This window comes from Bactrocera oleae, chromosome 5 (genome assembly GCF_042242935.1).
Source record: "Bactrocera oleae isolate idBacOlea1 chromosome 5, idBacOlea1, whole genome shotgun sequence".
NCBI classification, from domain to species: Eukaryota; Metazoa; Arthropoda; class Insecta; order Diptera; family Tephritidae; genus Bactrocera; species Bactrocera oleae.
Window position 1 is genome coordinate 29,323,102 of NC_091539.1, and position 26,474 is coordinate 29,349,575.

The 26,474-nt window shown below is 35.6% G+C and overlaps 1 protein-coding gene and 1 long non-coding RNA gene across 3 annotated transcripts; one reads left to right on the forward strand and one right to left on the reverse strand.

Annotated features, from left to right (window-relative positions):
• The first annotated feature begins 2,880 nt into the window (after positions 1-2,880).
• Positions 2,881-6,949, forward strand: Rab18 (RAS oncogene family member Rab18). The gene is made up of 4 exons (XM_014242036.3): positions 2,881-3,064; positions 3,165-3,336; positions 4,824-5,084; positions 6,714-6,949. Exons 1-4 carry the CDS (start codon positions 3,006-3,008, stop codon positions 6,807-6,809), a joined length of 588 nt encoding a protein of 195 aa, XP_014097511.1. The 5' UTR covers positions 2,881-3,005; the 3' UTR covers positions 6,810-6,949.
• On the reverse strand, positions 5,245-10,587 carry LOC138857594 (uncharacterized). 2 transcript variants are annotated; one of them, XR_011396734.1, is made up of 3 exons: positions 10,289-10,587; positions 7,603-8,068; positions 5,245-7,531 (listed from the first exon to the last, which is right to left on the reverse strand). It is a non-coding gene; the product is annotated as an uncharacterized lncRNA (long non-coding RNA). The 2 variants fall into 2 exon arrangements; XR_011396733.1 differs by lacking the exon at positions 10,289-10,587 and having other exon boundaries at positions 7,603-8,419.
• Positions 10,588-26,474: the final 15,887 nt, after the last annotated feature.

Genomic DNA, 26,474 nt, shown 5'->3' on the forward strand with positions numbered 1-26,474 from the left:
ATAAATTATTGGCACACCCTAATAATATTCACCACTCCTGAGAACCCCATACAGAATGTCACCACACACGAGGACGCCTCACACCACCAACCAACAAAAATTCGCTATATATCATTCGTTTCGTCTACAGGCCTGAGCGCCAAGTCAACATTTGATACGAAAGCTCCTGTGTGCAACTTTTCGATCGACCGCCGTCATCGTAAACCTGCGAAGTGAACATCGTTTTTTCGACTCTTTCTCTGCGGAATCTTTAATTTAATTTGTTAAAGTTCAATTTACTTGTGTTAAAAGATCTTAATAAATTTGAAATTTGTAAACTTTTTTCATCACATTTTCTTTGCTTTATTCGGAAATAAGTGTTAAAGGCTTTGTGCAAATTAGTGTCAATTTAATCAGAAATATATCAAAATATGTTTAAATTATTGCTAATAACTCACAATAAAGTAAAAATGAATTAACATAAAATAATTTAAAAAATTAATAAATAATAGTTCAATAAAAGCGAATATATTTCAAATGGCATATCAATATTCCCAGTTTCGCATACATATTATATTCTCTTCAATATTCGCCGGTTGGTTATGATAAGAGAGCGTATGTGTACAGATTAACCGCTGTTATAAAAGCGGGAAATGGTATTTGTTTCTCCTGCGTGTGAGGTGATCTCCTTGATAAAATTTTACAACTGCACCTTCTCGTTCATTTACGTTCTCTGATTTCACCACAAACAAATTATAAGGGGATTTCACCAGAGTTTTACCCCTGCGGACCAAAATGAGCAAAATTGAGCATTTTGATTATTTAATTAGAAGAATTATGCTAAATTCAATGTTAAGAAATGTACGTTCACAGGTTCGTTTATTTACAATGCGCAAGCGACTTTGCATATAATTTAAAGATATTCTGCATATATTTGGTATCAAAGCATAAAAGTATGTATACATTTACAAATCTACCTTTTCATGATGAATTTCATAAAATCTAATGAAATATATGTATAATAAAGTAAGGTTTGTACTATAAGCTAAATAATTAATACATGTTTTATAAAAAATATATTTACTATATATTATATTTATTTGCTTTAGTAATTTAAAGTTTTGATAACATCTGAAACATATGTATATAATTATGTGTGCATGTAAGCAAATATGAAATAACGCATAATGTTTGTGAATTTGTCTACTTGTAACATATGTATGTAAATATGTACACTCATTGTTTTATCTCCGTTGTCACGGACTACCAGTGGCAGATACAGAATTTCTTCCTGGAGGGAATAATTTTCTTCCAACATATATTTAATATTGATATTACTTCGTATATTCTTCTGAATTTTAATAAAAATTATTTGCCACGTTCTGGTTTTGTGATAGTAGCGGACTCTGTGAATCGATCTATTTACTATATAAATTTGTCGTCAATATTTTATTATTACCGAACTATAATTTATTCCCCCCATGGATCCGACACTGCGGACAACCATGGCGAAGCTTATGTTTTTGTTTTTTATATCAAAGAGTCAATGTGTCGAGAAATTGACGACTGTTTGAGCGACGAAGAAGCGTCACAACATTGTGTTGTTGGTAGAAAATCCGAGCTGTGCCGAAAAAAAATAACGATTGTCACCGCTTCACTTGCCGCCCTAACAGCTTTGCATACAAATCATCGTAAATATGTATCTCATACATAAGCATGCTTACAAATCGACGCAGAATTGTAATATATTTTAAATCGACAATAGCTTTGTTGCCAGTTTTGTAAATTTTTTCTGTGTTTTGTGGGTTTGCGGGGTTGCAACTATTGCTTTCTAGAGGGAACATCAGAAATTTAGCTTTTGTCATCGTCGCGAAAAGACGCTTGTAGGCAAACGCATGCTCGAGGAGATGTGAGGGTGTCTGTTTTTATGAATGAAGCGAGGACGTTTGTTGATAATACGCGTGCGGTCATGAATGGAAATGTTGTTGTTGTAAAATTTACTATAAATTTAGGCTTCGGCTATTTGGCTGACATATTGACTTGTGACTATTGTTGTTTTTGTATAACAATGTTTGTAGTTTTTTAGTAGGGTGACATATTTACATGTGTACATTGGTTTGGTTGTGTAGGTTGGTTTGTGTATGCATTATTTGTTCGGCAATGTCATATTTATATATATGGGTGTACATATAAATCAATGCGCGCACATATAGAGTATTTATAAGTAATAAAATGATTTGAATTTCTGAATCCGTACACTCAAATGCAAGTATTATTATAATACAAAATATTTATTAGAAAAGTATATTATGTAAAAATTAAATAAAATGCTTAAATTCCCAAATTGACTATATATAATATTATGCAAATTACATAATTTAATTAGAATCTTATCAGTTTTGCATGCATTCATAAAAAATCGGATAATGAAACTCATATCAATAAATATGATTGCATATAAACGTATAAAAATATGACCCAGAACGCTAACATCCGGCTGTAATATCAATGCAAACCTCTGTGCATGACTTTCATACAATTCTCAGCTCCATCAGACGCCACTGTTTTTTCATTCATTTCTCCTTCCGAACTAGGTGTGGTGAAGTCCACTCATCGAATCTTGTTAAATTTTGACAATTCCAAGCTGGTCCGCAATTGAACCTCTGTAATATACGTTTCCTGCTGCGAGCCTGCTGCCTTGAAATCGTTTTGTTCTCTAAATAGCTGTGTCCATCAGAACGTGTATTTTAATAATTGACAGATGCTGCATATCGCTTGTCGTCGTCTGTGTGTTCAGCGCTTAAATCAATTTTGACAAGTAGTCTGTTTGAAAGAAAGTTCTTGACGTGTAACTGCATCGTAAAATTATCGAGACAACATATATTGCTAGTGAAGATACCTCCTTACACAGTGCCAGAATTATCGACATAAAGCTTAATAAAAATAAACTACATATATGTGCATAAATATTTCCAATTCTATATTGCATATTTTAGAAAATCGTAGCGACGTTAACGTATAATAAAATGAACGACAGAACTATTAAATTGTTGATAATTGGCGAAAGTGGAGTTGGAAAGTCTAGGTAACCAATATTCAATAAACAATTAGGACAAGTGTCATCTTTTATATTGTATTTACGAGTATTTGTGTGCTAAAAACCAAATGAGAAATTATAATTGCAGCCTCATTCGTCGGTTTACTGAAGATAAATTTGATGACAATCACGATGTAACTATTGGAATGGATTTCAAGAGTAAAGTTGTAAATATTGATGGCCTCGAATATAAATTAGCGCTTTGGGATACTGCAGGTGCTGAAAGATTTCGAAGTCTTACTCCCAGCTTTTATAGAAAGGTATACAAAAATCGTGGGTAAATTTTAGAATAGCATCCCTCAAATTCGGGGTTAAAATGGGTATGTGCGGATAGACGAAGTTCTCCAATAAAGAATATACATATATACATTTAGTTGCCGCGTAGTTAAAGTGCGTATTTTTTCGATTCATAATGAATTTTACACTTATATATGTATGTAACTTTTATATCGATGTATGTTTTATATTAAATGGTGCAAAAATAACTTTAATTAAATATTTAACTTTTGTTCAATTCTTTTTATTCACACAATAGCAAAAGGGGTCTTTCTAACAAATAATCACTGTTGCCTACATGTTTTACAAAGGAATAAATAATACCCAAATGGCAGGAAATAAGTAACATTATTAGTTTTTCGCCTAGAATTTCTAGGTTGGCTTTAGTATACCATCCCAAGATTTCAGTGTTAAAAAGGGTATTGTTGGATAGAGGAGATTCCCCAAATTAAGAATATATACAATTATTCTACATATTTAATTTATAACCCTTCGTTCGCGCAAAAAAATAACACTGGCCGATCCAACACTGGGATGGGCCTCTTTAATTTGGCGTCCTACTTCTTTCTGCATTGGCGGCCTATAGGGAACCTATAGTTTTCGAGATATTTGCATTTTCAGTTGAAAATTTGACAAATTTTATCTTGCAATTTCTCGATTTATAGTAGATTTTTCTTTTGAATTATGCACTTATTATTCACTAACACTTCACTACATTTTTTTTTACATATTTAATATATATCAATTATTTTAATATAATATTTAAATAAGCATTTTATTTATTTTTACACAATTTTCGTTGTATGCATAATAACTAATGGGTTCCAGGTTGACAAGTAATAAGTGTTGTCATATCCATGTTGACCATATGGATTGGCCAAGGTTAGTTTTTTTATTCGCGGCCGAAGGCCGCCAATGCAGAAAGAAGTAGGACGCCAAATTAAAGAGGCCCATCCCAGTGTTGGATCGGCCAGTGTTATTTTTTTGCGCGAACGAAGGGTTATAAATTAAATATGTAGAAACAATGTAGTCAAGCGTTAGTGAATAATATAAAAAAAAAATTAAATGTAAATCGAGAAATTGAAAGATCAAATTTTTGAACTTAAAATGGAAATATATCGAAAACTATAAGTATTCTTAATCTGAAAAATCTACTATATCCAACCATACCCGTTTTAACAACGAAATCTAGGGATGCTATACTAAAGTTTCCCCGAATTTCCTTTGGCCGCTCTTCAAAAGAAATAACCCTGGTCTATCCAACACCAGGGTGTTCATAATTCATTCGCGTCGAACTTCTTTTTGCACTGGCGGCCTTCGGTCGCGCTTTAAAAAAATAACGGTTGTTCCAAAATCGGGGTGTTTATAATTCATTCGCGTCGGGAGATGCTATTCTAAATTCCAGCCAAAATCCTTGATAGTTTAGTATATCAAAATATAAACTCGATAAATGTTTATTTTGTACATATAGGCGTTGGGAGCTGTATTAGTTTATGACATCACTAACCGCGAATCATTAACCAAATTAGAAGCGTGGCTTGCAGAGCTTGAAAATTATAGTGACAATCCAAATATTGCTACTATAGTAGTAGGAAATAAAGTCGATAAGGAACGAGTTATTAGCCGTGAAGAAGGTTTGAAATTCGCTCGAAAACATAGAGCTCTATTTCTGGAGGCCTCAGCAAAGGGAGATAAATTTGTTGCAGACGTTTTCAAAGAAATAGTTGAAATGGTAAATACCGAAATAAGATACGTTTTTTAATTTTAATGTTTGATTGTGATTTCGAAACCCCAGAGTTCGGGGTTAGGTTGAGTATGTGTTCTGATGAATGATTTCCTAGGTATTAATATATAGCTTTTTGCCACGTGAGGCTAAGTTTTTATTTAGTTAGAGAATAATATTTTTTAATGTATTCATTGTTAATTTTGTAATTCAACACATAAACTTTTATTAACTTTAGAATATTTACAGAATAGTAAATGGGTTGTATGCTGACAAATAAGAAGTGATACCAAATTTACATTCGTTGTAAACAAACGGAAACTTACACCGCTTTTAAATATCCATAATAGTGCGAGTATAGGACAAAAGACCAAAATGTAGATTATAAGTGGATATCAGCTACCTACCGCAAGCACTTACGTCCTCTATCACCACTTTGTGTATATTATCGTTAGGTAGAAATGTTGTTGTGGTAGCGACAGAATTCTGCCGAGTTGACAGTCCTTGGCCGGATAAAAATCCGGGTCCGTTCCGGTAACGTAGACCCAACTGTCGTAGAGACCGTCAGGAGCTGATTTTGAGCAGTGCTTACATTATTTAGCGAATTCTTGAGTGTGAATACATTGTATGTCTTTAAGGAAAATGTGCATACTGTATACTTTAAATTTATTAAATTTGATTATCGAAAAAATCAGGGTTGTCGTGGAAACCTAGTAATGAATCAGTACCAATATTCGACTCAGCTGTGTCACTAATTATTTATGAGACCAAAATTTGTTTTAACTATTAACTAAAAAGTAAAGATTTATATTTGGTTCAGCTAGTTTGGTAGGCTGAGCCACGCTTAAGACATTTTGCTGGCGTGTGCCGCCACCAGACTATGACCAGTAAGTATTCGAATCATGTTACTACATGTTCCCTTCTATGGAGAGTCAGTTGGAACTAGTATATTTCTGACCTACCGCTTTGCACATGACATTTGCATTTTGCGCTCATGTAGATCGTTCCATTGCATTTTGATCTTCTTTGTCATGCCCCAGTCCCTTGTCATCGCATAGACAATGCACGGGTTTATCAATGTCGATCACGTTTTCGGGTGACAGCCGTACACCCTTAGAAATCTCTTCCACTATCTCATTACCTTTGATCCTTTGGTGACCTGGCACCCAGTAGCTAGCTCAGCGGCTTTCCCAATAGCAAAGACCTGCTTGAAATATACTGCAGTCTTCCTGCAGCTTAAAAGGCTGCCTTGTGCCTAACTCTTGACACTTGAACTTGATGGAGGAAGAAATTAGCAAAAAAGTAAAACAAAGAAGGTTTTATGATATCCATAACGGTAAATTTAGCTTTTATGTACATATTTACATGATGGAACGTGATTTAACATCAGAACTGAATCTCCTGGTTTGTTTAACCGTTAACACCGTTTAATTATTTCGAAGTCATATTTACGACGTTCAGGGAACAAAAATTATTCCACTATGTTATCTAACGAAAATAATAAAGACAAATCTAAGGTATAAAAAGATCCTATAAAAACGTCGAAAATTATATATTTGTTTCTATTAATATTCTTATAATCTATGATCAATTGCATCTAATTGAGATATTTTATCCTAAACATTTTAAATGTTTTAGATTGTGACATCGGATTACTATAGTTTTTCTCAAAATGGTGGAATGATTGATCTAAATGCAGAGGAAGAGACGGGTGCATCAAACTGCAGATGTTGATAAATGTTTACAATAAATACTGTATGTAATTTTGTTTTAACAATATATATGTAAGTCAAGTTATCATCTATTTATAAAAAATTTGTATTTCGTTAGCTTATTAATTAAAAATAAAAAGTATATAACAAAAATATACAAAAGCTTTTGTCTTAACACTGGAATTTTGACAACCTTTTTATTCATACTGTAATGTTCTGTTTTTCTTATTGTATTTTAACTGCATAAAATATTTCCTAAATACCTACATTGTTTTCAAAATTTGATGAACTTGTATAGCCTCGATTACCTTGTGAATGTAGCACCTTTGAATTTCTTATCGAACACACTCTTCTCCCACCTTTGCTTCTTTAAACGAATTAGTGAAAAGTATGTTAAAATAAAACTACAAATATGAGGTGATCCGTATCATGTTATGATTGAGAATTGCTTATTGATAGTTTGTTTTACAACGGTAGTTGTAATGTAATTTTAAAAAACATTTTAATGAACTTAGAGAGGAGTACCAGTTTATCCTCCTGTGGATATTTTGCTAAATAATGCCAAGACGAGTCCCTTATCAGGTATAACTCCGGATCCGTTACAGTTACGCTATCTGACTCATTGGAATACTTCGATCGTTAAATTACGGAGCTGTTAAGTACTTAAATAGTAATTATAGGTATACTAGAAGCCCGACAGACGTTGTCCAGTATGATGATTAAATGTAAACTTTTTGAAATTAGCTGTAACAATTAGACCGTTTTGATGAAAATTTATATTACAAACTTATTACAATATCTAACTTCATTCATACATTGGTTGGCAACTAAGTAATTGCGGATTTCAGTCAGATGGCTTCAGTTGAATTTTTAGGGTTGCTGGCGTAGTTTTTTTGATCGGATACGTAGTTTTCGTTTGGCGTTCGTAGAAAAATGGAAGATCAAAAGGAACATTTTCGTCATATTTTATTTTCGCAAAGGGAAAAACGCATCGCAAGCTCACAAAAAGTTATGTGCTGTTTATGGCGACGAAGCCATAAAAGAACGGCAGTGTCAAAATTAGTTTGCCAAATTTCGTTCTGGTGATTCTTCACTCAAAGATGAAAAACGCTCTGGTCGTCCAGTTGAAGTTGATGACGACATAAAGCAATAATCGATTCGGATCGTCACAGTAAAACACGTCAGATTGCAGGGAAACTTCAGGTGTCACATACATGCATTGAAAATCACTTAAAACAACTTGGCTATGTTCAAAAACTCGATACATGGGTTTCTCACGAACTGAAAGAAACGCATTTAACGCAACGCATTAACAGCTGCGATTTGCTAAAGAAACGTAATGAAAGTTATCCATTTTTAAAACAAATGATAACTGGCGATGAAAAATGGGTTGTTTACAACAATATCGAGCGGAAAAGATCGTGGAGCAGGCCAGGTGAACCAGGTCAAACAACATCAAAGGCTGGTATTCATCAAAAGAAGGTTTTGTTATCAGGTTGGTGGAATTATAAAGGAATTGTCTACTTTGAACTCTCACCACCAAACCGAACGATCAATTCTGTTGTCTAGATTGAACAACTAACGAAATTAAACAATGCAGTTAAAGAAAAGCGGCCCAAATTGATAAATCGAAAGGAGTTCAGTGACATACACACAAGAAATATATATATAAAGATTGTGAAGGTAAGAAAATTTGTTAAATAGCAATATTACCGCCATATTTCAATTACACATAAAATTAACAAAAAATTATGTTCAAGTACTGCATTACCTTCAATATTCTCTTTTGGAGGTCGAGTTTACTTTGCAGCACTCCTATTACACAATATGATTCTTACTTTACACGGTAGTGTGTGTTTTTAGCGGTGAGCGGTGGCGTTCGACTCTAAGCGGCGTTAGGCTTCGAGTCTCCTCTGAACTGTTGCATCGATTTCGTTGTCACGCTGATGTTTGGGTGGTTTGCTTTGTCGTGAAATGGTTGGATTATTTTAATTCTGTGTAGTTTTTTGTATACTACTATTCAAATATAACAACAAAAAATTTAGTACACAGTGTAATAATATTCGACTATGGAAAGTTACATTGTAAAAAAATACGGAATATAAGAACGAAAGTATTTGCAAACTCGATTTTAATGGAGTTGTAGGTCCCATTCAAGCCGACAACACGAAAGTCTAATCGCATTTATATTCGACTAAAGTACGACCTCATCATTCTTTTAGAAAAAACAACGAGAAACTGTTTATTTTGAACAACAACAACAAAAGCTTTCTATTTGAATAAAAAAAATATAAGGAGCCAAACATGTTGCTACGAAGTATAATAGTTTTGTTCACCTAACGGTTGTTTGTATCACCTAAAACTAATCGAGTTAGATATAGGGTTATATATAAACTGCGCTTCGTCAGGTTAACAAAGTTCAGGATTAAATAGTTTCGGTTAATTTCTATCAAAACTAAAGAAACTATAATTCTAAAATTATTAGCGATTATTAACGAATACATTTTCTACCAAATAGTACAACAATTAGTTTTTTTTATCTGTTTTTGTAAACAATTTTTTTAAGAAATCAACCGAAAAATAACAATTTAAATTAGGTTAGCACATGTCCCTTTTTTCAGTATTTTTTAACATTTTCAGACAAGAAAATATTTTTAAACGTACATATGTATGAACTAATTAATTTAAACATTTGTGTATTATTTTAATCCCTCTTTGTTGAGAATGATCTTAAAGATTCGATTGGGTAGCGATTTTTACTATTTGACAATATAATTTAAGAAAATTAATGACCAAGCACTTTTAATACCTTTACCTAATTTCTATTTAGTGGAATATTGTCGGCCAGGCTCGACGAACTTTCCGAACCAACTATCCCCACACCTTTTCTATTATATGGATGTCTGAGGAGTAAGGCGACCACTGCATTTAATCGTCATTTTTTCTTTCAATTCCAGACTTTGACCTAACAAATTTTTAAAATGGGGAAAAACAATTTCTAGTAAGTTTTTTACGCGTTTGCGTATTAGAAGACTCCCCCACACACCGTTAAACCGCTTATACGACTATGTAGTCCTTCCAACTAATGTTCCTCTTTCCTAAGATCATCAGACTCTTCCAAATTAAATTTCTTTTCATCTAAAAAGACAACATAGCGCTAATCAGATTTTCAGGCCTTGTGCTCCGGTAGAAAATGCAATCGTGTTTCTCTTCGAGCATAGTTAGGTTGTGGTATTTTCTTTAGTTTAAATATTTTCAAATATAAACCATTTCTCATCACCCTTTTAACAGTAGACAAGCTCATTTTAACACCAGCATTTGCCGAATCTTGGCGGTCGATGTATGAGAGTTGGATGCTTTTCTCTAAATTGCTATCTTTCAACATCGAAAATCACTTGATTGTAACTTTATTATTTCGACCGTACTCCGACGCAAGAAATTGTGTATAACTTTTTGATTTCTGCCGAATTTTTTGATATTTAAATTAATAAAAGCTCTAACCTTTGATTATTGCTTTTCAGCCGAAAGCGATTCTCCTTTACCCATATTAAAGACAATATAGCACTTGAGCTATACAAAAAAGTTAGTGTCAATACGTGTTCAAACGTGTTCTAAAGATAAATGCAAAACAAATTGCGTCATCAGGTTAGCACATCCTGTGATGTCAGTCTTTTTAGTTAAGCTTAATTGGTTTTTGTTTTACTTCTCACATACATTCTTATTTAAATTCAAGAATAATTTTGTTCATCTATGTATATCAACAAAAGTTGAGACCAAAAATACAGCTGGATAATAATATTTTTAATGTATTTTATTTTAAAATAACATAATGAGATCATCCATGCTTTAAAACAAACCTAAATTAATAACAAGTAAGGACGGGCGAACAAATCTCATACGTCTTCTATTCTGAAGACGACTTAGTAATACAGATTTTCTTCTTAATCTAGGAATAATTAATAAATAATAAATGGCTTAATATATAAAATACTTATATATAATAATTATATAATTCCGTTCGTCCGGGTGTGAACAGTTGGATCCTAGGTGCTGCTCTCTTTCACTATAATTGAGTCCTTGCTATGACTCCTTACCTGTTCGGTGTATAGGTACTATGGTATACTGGTGCACATATATTATATATAAATGTGTTTGATCGCCACTGTATATAATAATAGTTTATACACTAGATTAGATTAGAATATGAGGTTTTGCACTGCGACCTAGGGTCTATTGTGCCCTCTCCTCCATCACATGCATTCCCAGAGTCCCAGTACCCTGAAAAACTCCAAATACTTGCTGGGTGCTATTGAGGCAATGTGATCCCTGTTCACATAAATGAAACTGAGGGCCTTGAGCCTGCATCACTATTTGCGGTGCAATCTAGAATCAGGTGTTGTGATGTTCCCGGCCCCATGTCGCAGAACCGGCAGTTGCCACAAGAAGCTGTGCCCATGTTTGACAGATGTTTCTTGAGCCTGCAGTGCCCAGTGTAGAGCGCGACAAGGAGCCGGAGTCTGTCTCTGGGGAGGTTTATCATTGCTCTGAACCTGGCTAGATTGAACCCTCCCAGTAGCAGATCAGGTGTACACGGTTGCAAGCTGCTAGGCGGTTCAGCCTTCCTATGCACTCCTCCACTAGTAGCGATTGAATCTCATAGGCCCATATCGCTTTTAGCGCCGCTTGGCTATCGCTGAGTATTGTGATACTCTATAACGGTAGTTGCGTTGGAGATTAATTACTGCACACTGACTTATGGCAAATACTTCTGCCTGAAAAATGCTTGGAAAACAGCCCATGGGAATGGAAAGCTTGGTATGCGGTCCCGCAATGCCAGCTCCAATTCCTTCCGGTGTTTTCGAGCCGTTAGTGTACCACTGAATAGTGCTGCCTCTCAGCAGTTGGTCGAGTGTGGAATCGCTCCAGTCCGCCTTACTGCCAGGAGTAACTTTAAACTTTTTCGTAATGTTTACTCTTTTCGTTACGCCGTCTCTTGGAAGAAGGGCCAGTGGCGTATTATCCTCTAAGGCCCTCATTTGTTGAGACGAGATTAACTTCTCTTTTCCATACCCTTCTGCTGTCATAAGCAGCATGCATTGCGAGTTCTGGATCTCAGCCGTTAGTTGGTACAGAGCAGTGTTAGTAGACCTACCTGCTCTGTACGCATGCTGATTTGCATGCAGAGGTGCGACTTTTAGCGCTTTCGATCTTGTGTGGTTGTCTATAATCTTTTCCATACCTTTTAGCATGAACGAGGTGAGACTAATAGGCCTGAAGGAGGTATGAAGATTACCTTTGCTATTCTCCACGGTGATGGGATGTACGACAACGCAAGGCTATCTCTCATCAGCCCAACAAGGTACGGCAATAGAGCTTGCCCTCCTTGCTGCAGAAGTGCTGGGAAGATGCCGTCAGCCCCTGGTATTACTTATATTTCGAGTGCCCACTTGATTGAGTCTGCATTGAATAGACTCTTTGCAGCTGACCAATCTGAGCGATCTGGCTTATGTGCGACCACTGGTGGAATTCGGTCGTCCCGAATAGTCTCTCGGAAGTACTCAAGCAAGAACGCCAATGGCCTTTCATCTGCGGTGGTCGTATAGGTCCCATCAGGTCTTTTTATGGCTAATGCTGTGTCAGGCTTACCTCTGGCCAGAGCCTTGTGCAGTCTGGCTGCCTCGGTTTTTGCAGACCTAATTTCCTTATTGTAAGTTGTTAGGTGCCGCCTATATTCCTCCCAGTTGCCGGTTCTTTTGGCTTTGTTAAAAAGCCTGCGAACCGATTTTCTGAGCATCGAGAGTTTACTCTTGCCTTTTGGTGGTTGTCTTTAGATGGCAACCGCAATGGTACGCGTCTATTATGAACTGGTTAGTCGCAGCCAGCCTGCTCTCTAGTTCTAGCGGCGTAGCATCGCTTCCTTCCCGCCTCACTCTACTGATGTTTGACTCTACGGTCTCTCTGAACACATCCCAGTTTGTATTTCTGGGAATACGGACTGGCAGAAGGTCCCTGACCTCCACTTTCAGTGCGAACCGGCTCTTTCGATACCCTCCACTGTGAGATCAGACCAGACATTAGTTCATTGCACAAAGTTATGTCAAGGACCTCCCTTCTGGTACTGGTAATGAAGGTGGGTTCATAACCCACATTCTCAATGCTTAATTATTACTTATAATGAATTCAAGGAGAGCCTCAATGCTTCCTCCGGGGATTTGTCATCTTGCAAGTGCCTGAGGTACATTTTAAGGTGGCACCGCTCATGCCTCTCCTGCGTGGATCGTCTGGGCCACCCGGGCATCCCGCTGCTGGTGCTGGGGCATTCTCCCCCCCCCGCTTCCTCTTCCTCTTGCGCACCCCATCAGACCCATCCCGTTTGGGTTCGTCCGTCTCCGAGCAGCTGTGCCTGCTTGAAGAGGTTGCTGTGGGGTCCACAACCGCCTTACCTGCACTCGTCGCAGTAGACGCCTTTCAAGCGCCGCTGTAAGAGGGCACGTCGTCATCATTACGCGCGTGCTCCTCGAACAGTGCGCGCTCTTCTGGCGAAAGAGCGTCCAGGAAGCTGAACTTGCGCCTAGCTCCTGGACCACTGGTTTGTTGTTGGTTGTGCTCATTCTGTTTCGTACGACCCTTGACAGGGTGAGCTTCCGGGTCAATTCTGTTTAAGGGAGAACGTGAAGATCCGCCGCGCCAGAGCCCCTTGACGCGGTAAGGCCACAGTTACTTCCCAAGGCGGCCCAGTGTTGGGAAGGCTTCGTTATAATACAGCCGAATTTATCTCCTGGCTGCAAATCGTCTTATGGGCACGGGAAACGCATGACACCCTGGATTAGGAGGTGGCAACTTTTGGTCATCGTACGCTTGCAGCCCCTGGCAACCTATATGAGGGGTGTTGTACGGAACCCCTCACACCTGTTGAGAGCGACGATTAAGCCCCCGCACCACGTCAAGTTGCCTGCCATTCGCAGGAGTTATACACTATATAACTAATACACTGAAATTAGTTTAAAGAAAGAATTTTGCTGGTCAAGAAATCTAGTGTAACTGAAACTACGAACGCAGTGTACAGATATTTATTATACTCTTGCAACATGTTGCTACAGAGTATAATAGTTTTGTTATGGTATATTTTTGTACACACAGCTTACGTGCTTTTGTATACTTATATATTACTTAGATATTCACTAACCTAATAATACATAATATTTAGTTATATATATATTTTAGAAATTAGTAGTTTATTTCATTGTATTAAAGTTAAGTGCTCAGAAAATCCCTCTGTAAATTGCTTTTGTCTAACGCTTTTTAAAACGGGGGGATCTATAGTATCTATTTTGAAAGCTCTGCCCATGAAGGCTAAAGTAACAATAACCTCCCTTCATAACATATAATTAAGTTTGGTATACACATACAGAGCAGGTTTGTAGATTTTCTTCTTTCTGTCTTAATATCTAAACCTTTCATAAGCTGCCAACGGCAGATGGGTAAAAATGTAATTTTCTTGAATTTATAGTTCACCTAATGACCTTCATATTAAAATGTGTCGCAAAACTGAAATAATAGACAGTAGCATGTAAACCGATGGTCGCAGTTTATCTATAACCACATAAAAAGGGTATTCAGCCCTTTTGATACTACACTACTAATATTTATTTCATGCGATTTTTTCTAGACATATTTTTGCTCTATACAAAGTCCAGCACTCTAAGAAACTTTTTTACATTGTTGTCTGGTACATTTTGTAATAAGTTCAACATGATGGCTGAGAAAATATACCTATCTACTCATTATCACCAAATATTAGAAGAAATATATGTATATAGAAATCTATATTTATGTCGATTAGTTTTAGGTGATGCAAACAACCGTCTGGTGAACAAAACTATACTCTGTTGCTACATGTAGCGAAAGTATAAAAATGTTGTGAAAGAATTCAACATTCATTTTTTGATTATTATTTGGTATCTTATTAACTTATGTTATTGATCATAGATTTATTTAGTGTCAAAACTATTTTTTTCTCCGAAATGTTAACTTTAATAAAAAGAAGCTATTTAACTCAAACATGATATATGTGATACAAACTGAACCAAAGGAGTTACATTTAATAAGTGGTGTATATGAAATAGCTGTTGTACCAGAGGTACGGAAATCAGTATATTAGGGTTATAAGGTTTAAACAAAGGTCTAGACCAATTTCATTCATATGCAGCGATATACCACATTATTTTTAAGAAAAACTGTTCATTTAATTTCTTTTAATTATCAATTTAACGAAAAAAGTTATACCATAAGTAGTACATGTGAGCTGGGGAAATTCGTGGCCCGATTTCACACATTTTCGACATTAAACTATTGTATATCTAATATTTTACGTTTATATAAAGCCAAACTGAAGTTTTAATTTTTTACATAAAATATGTTGGAGCTAGGGTCAATACATCCCCGAAAATGGATAATAGGGCGGAACCGAGAATTTTATACATCTTGACTTATATTAAAGGCCATAAACTTAGTCTCAGTTTCATTGCTTGAAGTGAGATATACATAAGTATGAATGTGATATTAACTCTACCAAAGTGGCTTAAATTATATTATAAGCTTATGTGGTAAACGTCTACTAGAGAATCGGAATTCATTATATAAAAGTGTGAGGTTTAGACCAAGGTATATACTAATTCCATTCTAATTCAGAGTCAAACCACATATTATATCGTTAAAATATCACATTTTGACAACCGGGACGGTTTAAAGTCATTTGGAAAGTCGGAAATTATATATATATTGGGGATAGAGTAAGATATTAATTTTGACATTGCTCAGCTATATTCGAGAACATATTTTAAAGCAATTTTATATATAAAAAAAATATTAATACTCACTGACCGACATATTCGGCATAAAACTGGTTAGAATAACGAAAAGAATTATAAGTAGTATATGGAAGTTGAGGGTAGTATAACCCGATTTTATCAATTTTTGCCAATACCACATACTACTAACATGCCACAGCCTAATAAAATGCTCCCACTGTTTCATTATGGTGTCTAACATGCCATTACCAATCAAATGGAGTAAAGTCAGACGAATGTTCGAATATCCTGATATTAGTTCATGGGGGCTAGGTAAAATTTTCACCCGATTTGATCCATTTTAGGTACAAAGATACCTTGTTATGAGTAAAACATGCTATCTCGTTTTCATTGAGATAACTCACATATTGGCTGATATATGCAAGTTGAATAAAGATATCTCAATTTTTAATAAAGTTACAGCTTGCACGGACGCTCGGACGGACAACTTTCGTTGTAGATTTACGTGAGTACCTGCCGGCGACGGCCTTACCTCACGGTGTTCAAAAACACAACGTATCAATACAATGCGTTGATCAGCGCCCCAAACAATACGAGCTTTTTGCAAGTATTTATTTGGATACCAGTGGCAGTGTGTCTGGGTCCACACTACCATCTTGGTGTGATTCGAGGCCGACCTAAAACCTCTTCCGTTTTCGGGTACGGCACCCAGTTACTTGTGTAACTTCTTTTTTCGAACTGAAAATTCAGTTCTTCCAGCATTTAGGTTTAAACCACAGCCACTACGATACTCCCCAAAGGGCCGAACCCAATGAGCAGATTGAACAGAAGTCCAAGGGCTTTCTGCTCCCCGTGGTACCGGAAAGTCTCCGGTCAGACTGCGTAGCCTAAACTACTGCCAGTTTAGCTCCCCATTACTCAAATTACTGGTGACATTTGTCGCTTGAACTTCAAATGTCTTTTTATTCGCTTTTTTCATTCAATAATAATATATCATATGTTCATATTTTTTGTGTTTAAATAAACAAATTTAAAAATACATTTAATATCATAACAATATATGTAATTAATTATTTAGTAATTAATTCCTAAATGGAAGATCATTAATGTCATTTAATAATATGACTGCCATAGGGTTGTCATGATAACTGATCCTGCGTAAATATGCTGTACTGAATCTTTGTATCTCGGTTTTAACAAAAGGCATGTTAAGATCGGAATGGATGGCCTTATTTGTTATGAACCAAGGAGTGTTTGTAATTACTCTTAAAGTTTTTGATTGATATCTTTGACAAATTTCAATATTTGAATTACTAGCAGTGCCCCAAATCTGCACACCGTTGGTCCATATAGGTTGAAGTATGACTTTATACAGTTGCAATTTATTTTTAAGATCTAACGGCGATTAATGTCAAAGTAGTAAAGTTGTTTAGTTTTTATTGTTAATTGTTTATTTTTGGCTTGTATGTGCTGTCTCCATGTTAACCGTTTATCCAAGTGCATGCCGAGGTATTTCACGCTTGCACACATGAATGGTATTGCCATTTAAAAGCAAAAGAGAGCTGTCGCTTCGCCTTAATCCAAATAAAACATGTATAGATTTACTTATCTGTATCTTATTCAATACTTCTTGTAACAAAGTTAGTTGCTTCAGCTGGAGATTGGCTTGAGGAGAATAAAGTAGTGTCATCAGCATAAGTAGCAATTAAATCATTTTCAGTTTCAAGTACGTCAGATTTAAAAATGGTGTAAAGTATAGGACCAAGTACGCTGTCCTATGGTACTCCAGCATTCATGTTACTTATTCCAGACGTTTCGTCATTTATCTTTACATAAAATGACCTGTCAGTCAAATAGGACTTAAAAACTGGACAAAATTGAGAAAATATTTTTTTTAAATTTAAATAATAGACTATGGCTCCATACTTTATCGAAGGCTTGCTGTATGTCCAAAAGTGGAGCTGAACAGTATTTCTTACGTTCTAAGGAGTCAGTAATCATAGTTGCCAACTTTTGAAAAAGGGCATTTTCAAAAATCAAAATTTTGCAGTCAAATCGTGAACCATAATGTATAATATCTTCTTCAAATTATCCAAATGTACACCTAACGGTGATTTTTCCATTATTGTTGAAAAAGAAAAACAATTTTGAAAATTGTTGAGTTGTGAGTGTTTTGTAGTTAGTGTGCGTATAACATATCTTATGGTTTAATAACACAAGACTTTTTCACTCATAATTATTGAATAGCCTTGACACATTTATTATAACTATAAAACTAAAAATCACAATTCGGATCAATTTATGTTGTCTTTACATTTTGTTAAGGTACTTCTTATTGATATAACATATTACAAAATTTATTCATTCATAACAAATTGGTCTCTATACATTTAAAATATAAAGTTGTATTATTTTCAAATTTTGAAAAAAAAATTTACTCGAAAGTCATATTTCGAATTTTGATAAATGTGTCTGCTATCAATGAGAAAAATTACATCATTTGGTATATTATAATTATCGTAAAACCAGTTATCTTTTATTAAACGGTTTTATATATGTAGCAATGCATTAACTGAAAGAGGGAGTATGGTAATAGATAAAACCTCGTGCCAAAATTTGCCAATTTTTCAAAAGGATTCAGACAAACTGAGTCTTTATACATCGAAACTTGAATCCAGAGTTCTGAAGTAGATTCAGTATTCTTACCTTGAGCTAAATGAATATTTCTCCACCCACGATCAATACTCGATCATGCAACGATTTTGAATATTTCGAATTAATTTACCTTATTAACTATCTACGACTTCAGAACAGCACTAGGCGCTAAACCTCTTTTTTGGCGTTTTAATTAAAAAAAAACACGAAGTTTGAACCTATGTCAGTAATGTAATTAACTACACGGTGACATTGTTCAGGTGTCCGTGATATCGGCTCCAAATTGATGTTCTGGTGTCACCTTATTGTCATTTAGTATTGGCAATACTCAACGCAAAAATAGAACAGAGACAACAAACTGATTGTGATTTCGTCCTCGACCTTACCTGGTTTGGATACCGTCACAATTTCAGCACACTTCCACTGAGTAGGGAATTTGATAAGCCTTAATATGGAATTATAGATAAGTGTAAGAAACATAATTCCTTTTAAGCACTTAGCTACTTTTGCATTAACTTCCGTATTTCCGCCGGCGTAATATGTTTCATTGGTAAAAAAAGTTGACATGGTGTGTCAAGAAATTCTAATCATTATTGCTGTCACTGCTACCAAAAGCAGTGAACGTTTCTTCGAGGTATTTACCGTTTGCTTTACTTTTGCCTGTTCTACACCAAAAGTCATTACTGTCTTTAATGGGTACATTTCTTTTTTTTAGATCGTTTTAGATATTTTGTAGCATTCCAAATTTTATGGTTTTTATTATTTCTATAACTTGAACTCTCAATAATTCAGAAATCGATTTATTTTTGAAATCTTTCAATTTTTCTTTTAGCTCTTTGGTGACGTTATTTAGATTAATTTTGTCAATTGGATTTCTACTGATTTGCCACTTTTTTCGTATACACCTGGCTATATGACCACTCAATCCCCCCTCACCGTAAGACACTGTCACACTACACCAATTCACATCCACACCACCACACCTACTTACCATACATTCCACACCTACATACCATACATTCCACATCACTACACCATGCACCAACACGCACACAAACACAACTTAACACCGATCACACCACCATGAAGACATCAGCAGATATATAAGGGACTAAAAGAAGGATCCCACCCCGCTTTTTAGCATTTCGATTCGCTAGCGATCAGTTCTCCGAGGACCCGTATCAATCGACTCCGTTTTTCCTCAATAATTGTGCCAACGGTGAGTGAAGTTAAAATTAACAAAATAAGTATTTAAATATGGTCCTTCGAGCCCTAGTGGACGGCACTATGGGGTACAAAACATAAAAAAAGAAAAAAAAAAAGAAAAAATTTTCAACAACGTGGAAAAAAAAATTAACAAACAGTGAAAAAAAAGAACCGGTACATTTAAACAAAAAACAAGTGCAGTGACAAAGTGAACAAAAAAAAAAAAAAATATATATATATATATATATATTGTATGTACATATAATTGTGTATTGTATGAACAGAACGCAAAGTGCAGTGGGACAGTGAAAACAAAAAACATCCAAAGTGCGGTGAAGTGTATTAAACACATTATATAAAAAGTAATTTATACATACATATATGCACAGTGTTTTCCGAAAAAAAAAAGATAAAAAGATAAAAATAAATATATATATATATATATATATATATATCAAAACTAAAAAACCCCCTTATGTGCATTTTAACAACATAAAATAAACAGTGTCTAAAAAGTGGTGTGACAAAATCATAAAAAACAGAGAGATAAAAGTTTAAAATACATATTAATTTACATACAAATAACAACAATAAACACAAAACGGGCGCGAAAATAATCCCAAAGTCATTGCGGGCGCGATCCTAAAACCAAATTTAATCTTACAAGTTTATACAAACAACACATACGGGCGCGAATTAACAAAAAGAAATACACAAGGGCAACACCTAGCATACAAAATCAGAAACAACAGAGGACAAAGGAATCGGAAAGAAACACAGAAGAACACATAGACGTACATACACGTAACTAATTACATACTCGCAAGTACATATATTCCCCAAAAGCTCTTGGAGGAAATCAAAGTGAGTCCATTCGATTCCTTTTCTTATATTTACGCACATACATATATATATTTATTGCGAATTGCAGTTTACATTTGTACAAAAACTGTAATAAAATACCAAAAAAAAACCGTTCAATATCTTGGTAACGGTTAGCAATTTGGTATAACTTACTGGTTTTAATTGCGGGTTCAAATAACGAAAACCCGTTTATTGTAATATATATGTACATTCATACACATACATATATACGACAGACATATATATGTATATAATATATAATAATTGACTACCTGCTTACCTTCGTGTATTCAAACACAATATACAAAAAACAAAAAAACAAAATTTAAGTATTTCAATACTTACAAATTTTTCCGGCAATACCCCTTACGTCTAATTAAGCAGTAAGCAGGATTGCGAAATATATGTGAGCAAAGGAAAAGTCAAACTTAAAGCATAAAAGGCAAAATAAATATACATACATATATACAATAAACGAAGTTAAACGAAAAAAAAAAACAAAAAAAAAATATATATATATAATATATATACGTACAAAAAGGAGTACTTACATTTACTTCTAACGTATATATAACAATTATATATATAAAATTATATACAGTGCATAATTACGTATACATACATATGTATTCTAAATAATAAATATTAAACATTAATATCGTATACAATATATCGTATTTTACATACATATGTATATATCTTATACGGCATTTATTCATACAATAAAAACCTTATATACGTACATACAGTGCTTATTGAAAATTGCGACATTACCTTCTATTGCCAATTTTCTCTCGCGCTCTTTTACGATTATACATAATTCGCTTTACTTAGTATACAATACGCTTATACTTATATACCCTATATATGTACATAGGGTAAATACGGTTCGGTAAATAAATCGCGAATTATTTAATAAAAATCATACTATATTATGTAAATAATACAAAATTTTAAACAATATACATACATATTGGTTCAACCTAAATTTATATTTATATTTAAAGTCCACTTTGGCATATACCCCGCAATACCCCTTGCAGCAAGCAAGCAGGATTGCGTACAAACAAACCGGTGTCTATATCAACTAAATCCGGGTATTTCAGTTATTTATTTCAAATTAAGAACGCTATTTAACAAAAAAAAAATTTTTTACGGTTATACATATATACCAAAATTAATTTTACTTTTGTTCAAAGTGGAAAACTCTATTCACTAAAAAGAGCTTTCGTTCACACATTTCTATATACGAAGAAATTTCCTGAATTATCCATCAGTCGACACTGAGGAATTTTTAAAATATTTCATACAATTTTTAAATGAGCTCAGACTCAAAAGAATCAAAAACATCTCAATTGCTAAAAGTACCTAAAATGATTTCTGAAGAAAAGAGTCCATGTACACCTGCAACGTACACGCTCAAAGCAAGGTGCTACAAAACAAAAACGGGTGAAAGATATTTCATACACGAAATTTATCTCTGAGAGTGACAGTCTAATACGATACTGCACTCGATTTTCATCTTCGCCGATTCAGGACAATTCTGAATCGGTATTAGAAATCAAAAAAGAAAATCTTGATAATTTCTGGACACGTCTCCAAGCTGCATATGACGCAATAGTAGAATCTGACGACTCAGATCTACCTGAAAATTTTAAATCCTCGGCTTAAGCCAAGTACGAAAACTGCTTAGACCAGTTTGAAGAAACAAAACCAATGATTTCGGATCAATTAAAATTAATTAAAGCCATTGCACCTGCTCCACATCCGAGAGTAGAGCTGCCACAAATTCAATGTAAAGAGTCAATATCAGGCATCCATCTCAAGGTGCCCACGTGTGACACAGAAATATTTCATGGTGGTTATGAACAATGGCCGTCCTTCCGGGACATGTTTACAGCCGTTTACATAAACCACCCAAAATTAACAAATGCACAAAAATTGTATCACCTCCGATACAAAACAAAAGGTCAAACAGGCGTCATAGTCAAACAGTTCGCACTAAATGACGATAATTTTAATCTGGCTTGGGAAGCTCTAAAAGCGAGATACGAAAATGAAAGAATATTGGTCGATAAGCAAGTAACGATACTAATGAACTTGCCTAAAATTCAGAAAGAAACAAGTAATGAATTTATTAGACTACAATCCACTGTTTCTAATTGTTTGTCGGTTTAATCGACAAAAAATATTCCCACAGACAGCTGGGGCCCTATTCTGGTAAATATATGCACCGCGGCAATACCAGAAAAATCGTTACTTCTGTGGGAGCAATCGCTCTCATCTCGGAAAAAATGCCCAAATAAAAGAATTTCTAACTACCCAATATGAAATAGCAGAAAGGATAGACAAAAAAACTAGTTAGAACTAAAAACGTTCAAAACGACCTCAATCTTGCGAAAAATTCAAAAAATTAAATATTGTCGATAGGAACAATTTTGTGAGAACAAAAAGACTTTGTACAAATTGCCTATCACATGCACATACACTTAAAGAGTGCGAAAGCAAATTTAATTGCGTTTATTGTCATAAACGACATCATTCAATGCTGCATTACAGCACATTTTCCAGCTCACCCCCAAACAGCGCAAATATGAAAAAAGCCACGGGTTTAGTTGCAACAGCAAATCCCGAAGTGCGAAATCCCGAAAATTGCCAAGAAGCACCATGCTGCTCAAAGGCATTAAAAACCCAAACGCTACACAGCGAAATTCAAAGTAGAGTACTACTACCCACAGCAGTCGTCTCCATTGAACACCGAGGAGAGTTGTTTAAACTTAGAGCCTTAATAGACCAAGGATCACAACGATCTTTCATAGCGTCTAGGGCTCAAAATAGGCTACAACTGCCAACAAAACTAGCCAATTTTGAAATTACGGGAATGGGCGGAAGAGTAGTCCAAAACTCAAATAAAATCTGCCCCATTACCCTAATTTCCCCACAAGCGGATAAGCACATACAAGCAGAAGCTATAGTCTTACCGCAACTTACAAATATGCTTCCAAGCTATCACATAAATAGCAAGCATTGGCAAAAGGTTTCACACCTAAAGCTAGCAGATCCCAACTGCAACACTCCCGCTCAAATAGACCTTCTATTAGGCAGCGATCTCATACCACAGATAATACTCGAAGGTATTGAGAAAATTTCAAATACACTATTAGCACAAAATACTATTTTCGGTTGGATCCTAAGTGGACTAGTTACGGAACCAGTTGCAACCATGACTACTCAGGTTAAGGAAATCTCAAACGAATACCTCAATTCACAATTAAAGAAATTTTGGGAGTTAGAAGAGCTCCCCCCTATATTAATTACAACCCCAGAAGATCAGTATTGTGAAGACTTTTACAAAGCCACAACTACTAGATCAGATAATGGTCGGTACGTCGTACGACTACCACTAAAACAACAATTTCCCAACACCATCGCCTTAGGTCACTCTCGCACCTCTGCAATACAGCAGTTTCAAAGTATGGAAAAAAACCTGCTTAAAAAAGGCGAACTCAAACCAGTATATGATGGTGTGATGGAAGAATATCTCCATTTAGACCACATGGAGGAAATAAGCCCATGCGAAAAAATCATCAACGGCAAATACTACTCATTTTACTTGCCGCACCATGCAGTAGTAAAGTCTGACAAAAAAACAACTAAAGTAAGAGTTGTTTTTAATGCATCAAGATCTACTAGCTCGGGGAATTCCCTAAATGATATTCTATTTACGGGACCCACGCTCCAACCAGATTTAATGCTACTCATTTTAAATTGGCGTATATTCAAATACGTACTTAACGGAGACGTCGAAAAAATGTATAGGCAAATAGTCGTACATAAAGACGATCAAGATGTTCAGTGAATTATTTTCCGAAAATCTCCCAATAGTCCACTACGCGACTATAAACTTAAAACAGTTACCTTTGGCGTCAACTGTGCTCCATATTTAGCCATTCGAACACTCCTCGAACTGGCAGAAAACAAAAAGTCGGAATTTCCTCTGGCAACCAAAGTGTTAAAAACACAAACATATGTAGACGATATCTTGTCTGGAAGTCACAGTCTTCCACAAGTATACGAGTCACTCTCACAAGTGGTAAAAGCCATCAAAACCGCAGGGTTTCCGTTGAAAAAGATAACGGCGAACCACCCTAATATTTTAAAATATATACCACATGAAAATTTGTTAGATACTAATTTCCTTAAATTCGGAAAGGAAAGTACAACAAAAACTCTGGGGATCCAAGGGAATGCGATATCTGACCAGTTTTCATACACTACAGAGTCAATATCTGCATTATCCGCCATAACAAAGCGACAAATTCTATCCTCTGTGGCGAAACTTTTCGACCCCACAGGATGGCTTTCACCAGTTATGATACAAGCCAAAATTCTAATACAAGAATTATGGCTAGATGGAACCGACTGGGACGAACAAGTAAAACCACTTCGTTTAGAAAAGTGGTCCCAGTTTGCGAACAATCTAAACGATATCTCACAGATACAAACTCCACGATGGGTAAATTATGCCCCACAGCACAAAGTCGAACTACACGGCTTCTGTGACGCTTTTGAAAAGGCATATTGCGCAACTCTATATGTTCGCACACAAAATGACACTGCGACCACATGCCACATACTAGTAGCAAAAGCAAAAGTGGCTCCTTTAAAAACAATAAGTCTGCCACGACTTGAATTATGTGGAGCGCTACTACTAGCCAAACTCGTGTCCATCGTACAAACGCATTTCCGAAGGTCCGATTCCGAAATTGTACTAGCCTGGTTAGAAAAACTACTACATGCATGAAAGACGTATATTTCCAACCGAACGACTCAAATACTTGACCTAGTAGGATCAGCCACTTGGCGACATGTAGCCAGTGCTGACAATCCTGCTGATCTAGGTACAAGAGGATGCAAACTATTTTTAAATAAAAATCCATTTGCACTTACCTGCATATAGTTCCAATTTTTGCTGAAAAATTTGTTATATTTCCCCTGAACAGCAATCCAAACAAAACGTGTTCTTGATTTGTTCTACCGTTTTGTTTTGATCGCTCAGCTGTTCTCCTGTTTGTTTCTCCTCTTTCGTATTCCCTTTGAATTTGGCATTGCCAACCACAAAACTATACGCAAGGTTTTTAGTGGCACTGACTGAACGTACATACTGCCAAGAGTTTCCAACTATTTTTCTCAGTGAAGTATGGCCTCTGAGAACAGTAGTGGGAACACTCCAGAGAATCCATTCAGAAGGAATTCAAAAATTATGAGAACTCCTCCTAATGGAAAGAATGAGTTATCAACCGCTGCTGGATCAACAAAAGAATGCGAAAATGCCATCCATACAATTAGAGGTGGCACACTCTCTGAGGAACTACCAAGTAGTGGAGCTACCCGAATTTTTAACCAGTTGGGTAATAAAATAAAAGAACTGGAGAGCATGATGGCGGGCCAAAGGCATATAAACCAGGCAATGCGCGACCTAGTTAGCAGCATAGTAACACTACATGCGAAGGCTGAGAAAGGTTTGAACCTACCCAAAAGAATTATGGTAGGGAAAGCATCTCAGGTATCCCCTATGGGTAAAGATGTAAATACCCAGAAAATAATGCGTGAGGCTTTAGGCTTTTTACCACCCACAAAAAAGCCGAAAAATACAACCAAAGCGGCGCAGCCCACTAGCAACGAGGCTGCGGAATTAATTCCTAGAGAAACCACGATTATACCTGGCGGAGGCGAAACATGGGTGGACGTCGTTAAGAAGAGAAGACCGATCGAAAAGTAAATCAGATCGAGGCCAGACGCCATCATACTTACCAAAAAGGATGGTGTATCATACGCTGAAATTTTCCGCAAAATAAAAAGTGACAGCGGATTAGAAGAATTGGGTTCAAGTGTCACATACATTAGGAAAACCTTGAAAGGAGACCTGCTTTTAGAATTAAAGAGTAAAGCAGAAAAGAGAGCAGACTCATTCCAAAGCGCTTTAGAGGGAGTGGTCGGGGAAATGGCCGTGATACAGCCCAAAACTCACAACGTCACGATTATGTGCAAGGATTTGGATGAGGTAACTACACCCGAAGAGATATGCGAGGCACTACAAAAGGAGTGCGGAATACAAAAAAAATTAAATTAATATTAAAAGTATGCGAAAG

Coding starts and splice junctions, on each gene's coding strand:
- Rab18 (XM_014242036.3), top strand. CDS start 3,006: ATGAACGACAGAACTATTAAATTGTTGATAATTGGCGAAAGTGGAGTT. Junction 3,065..3,164: donor AGTGGAGTTGGAAAGTCTAG/GTAACCAATATT, acceptor TTATAATTGCAG/CCTCATTCGTCGGTTTACTG. Junction 3,337..4,823: donor CTCCCAGCTTTTATAGAAAG/GTATACAAAAAT, acceptor TTGTACATATAG/GCGTTGGGAGCTGTATTAGT.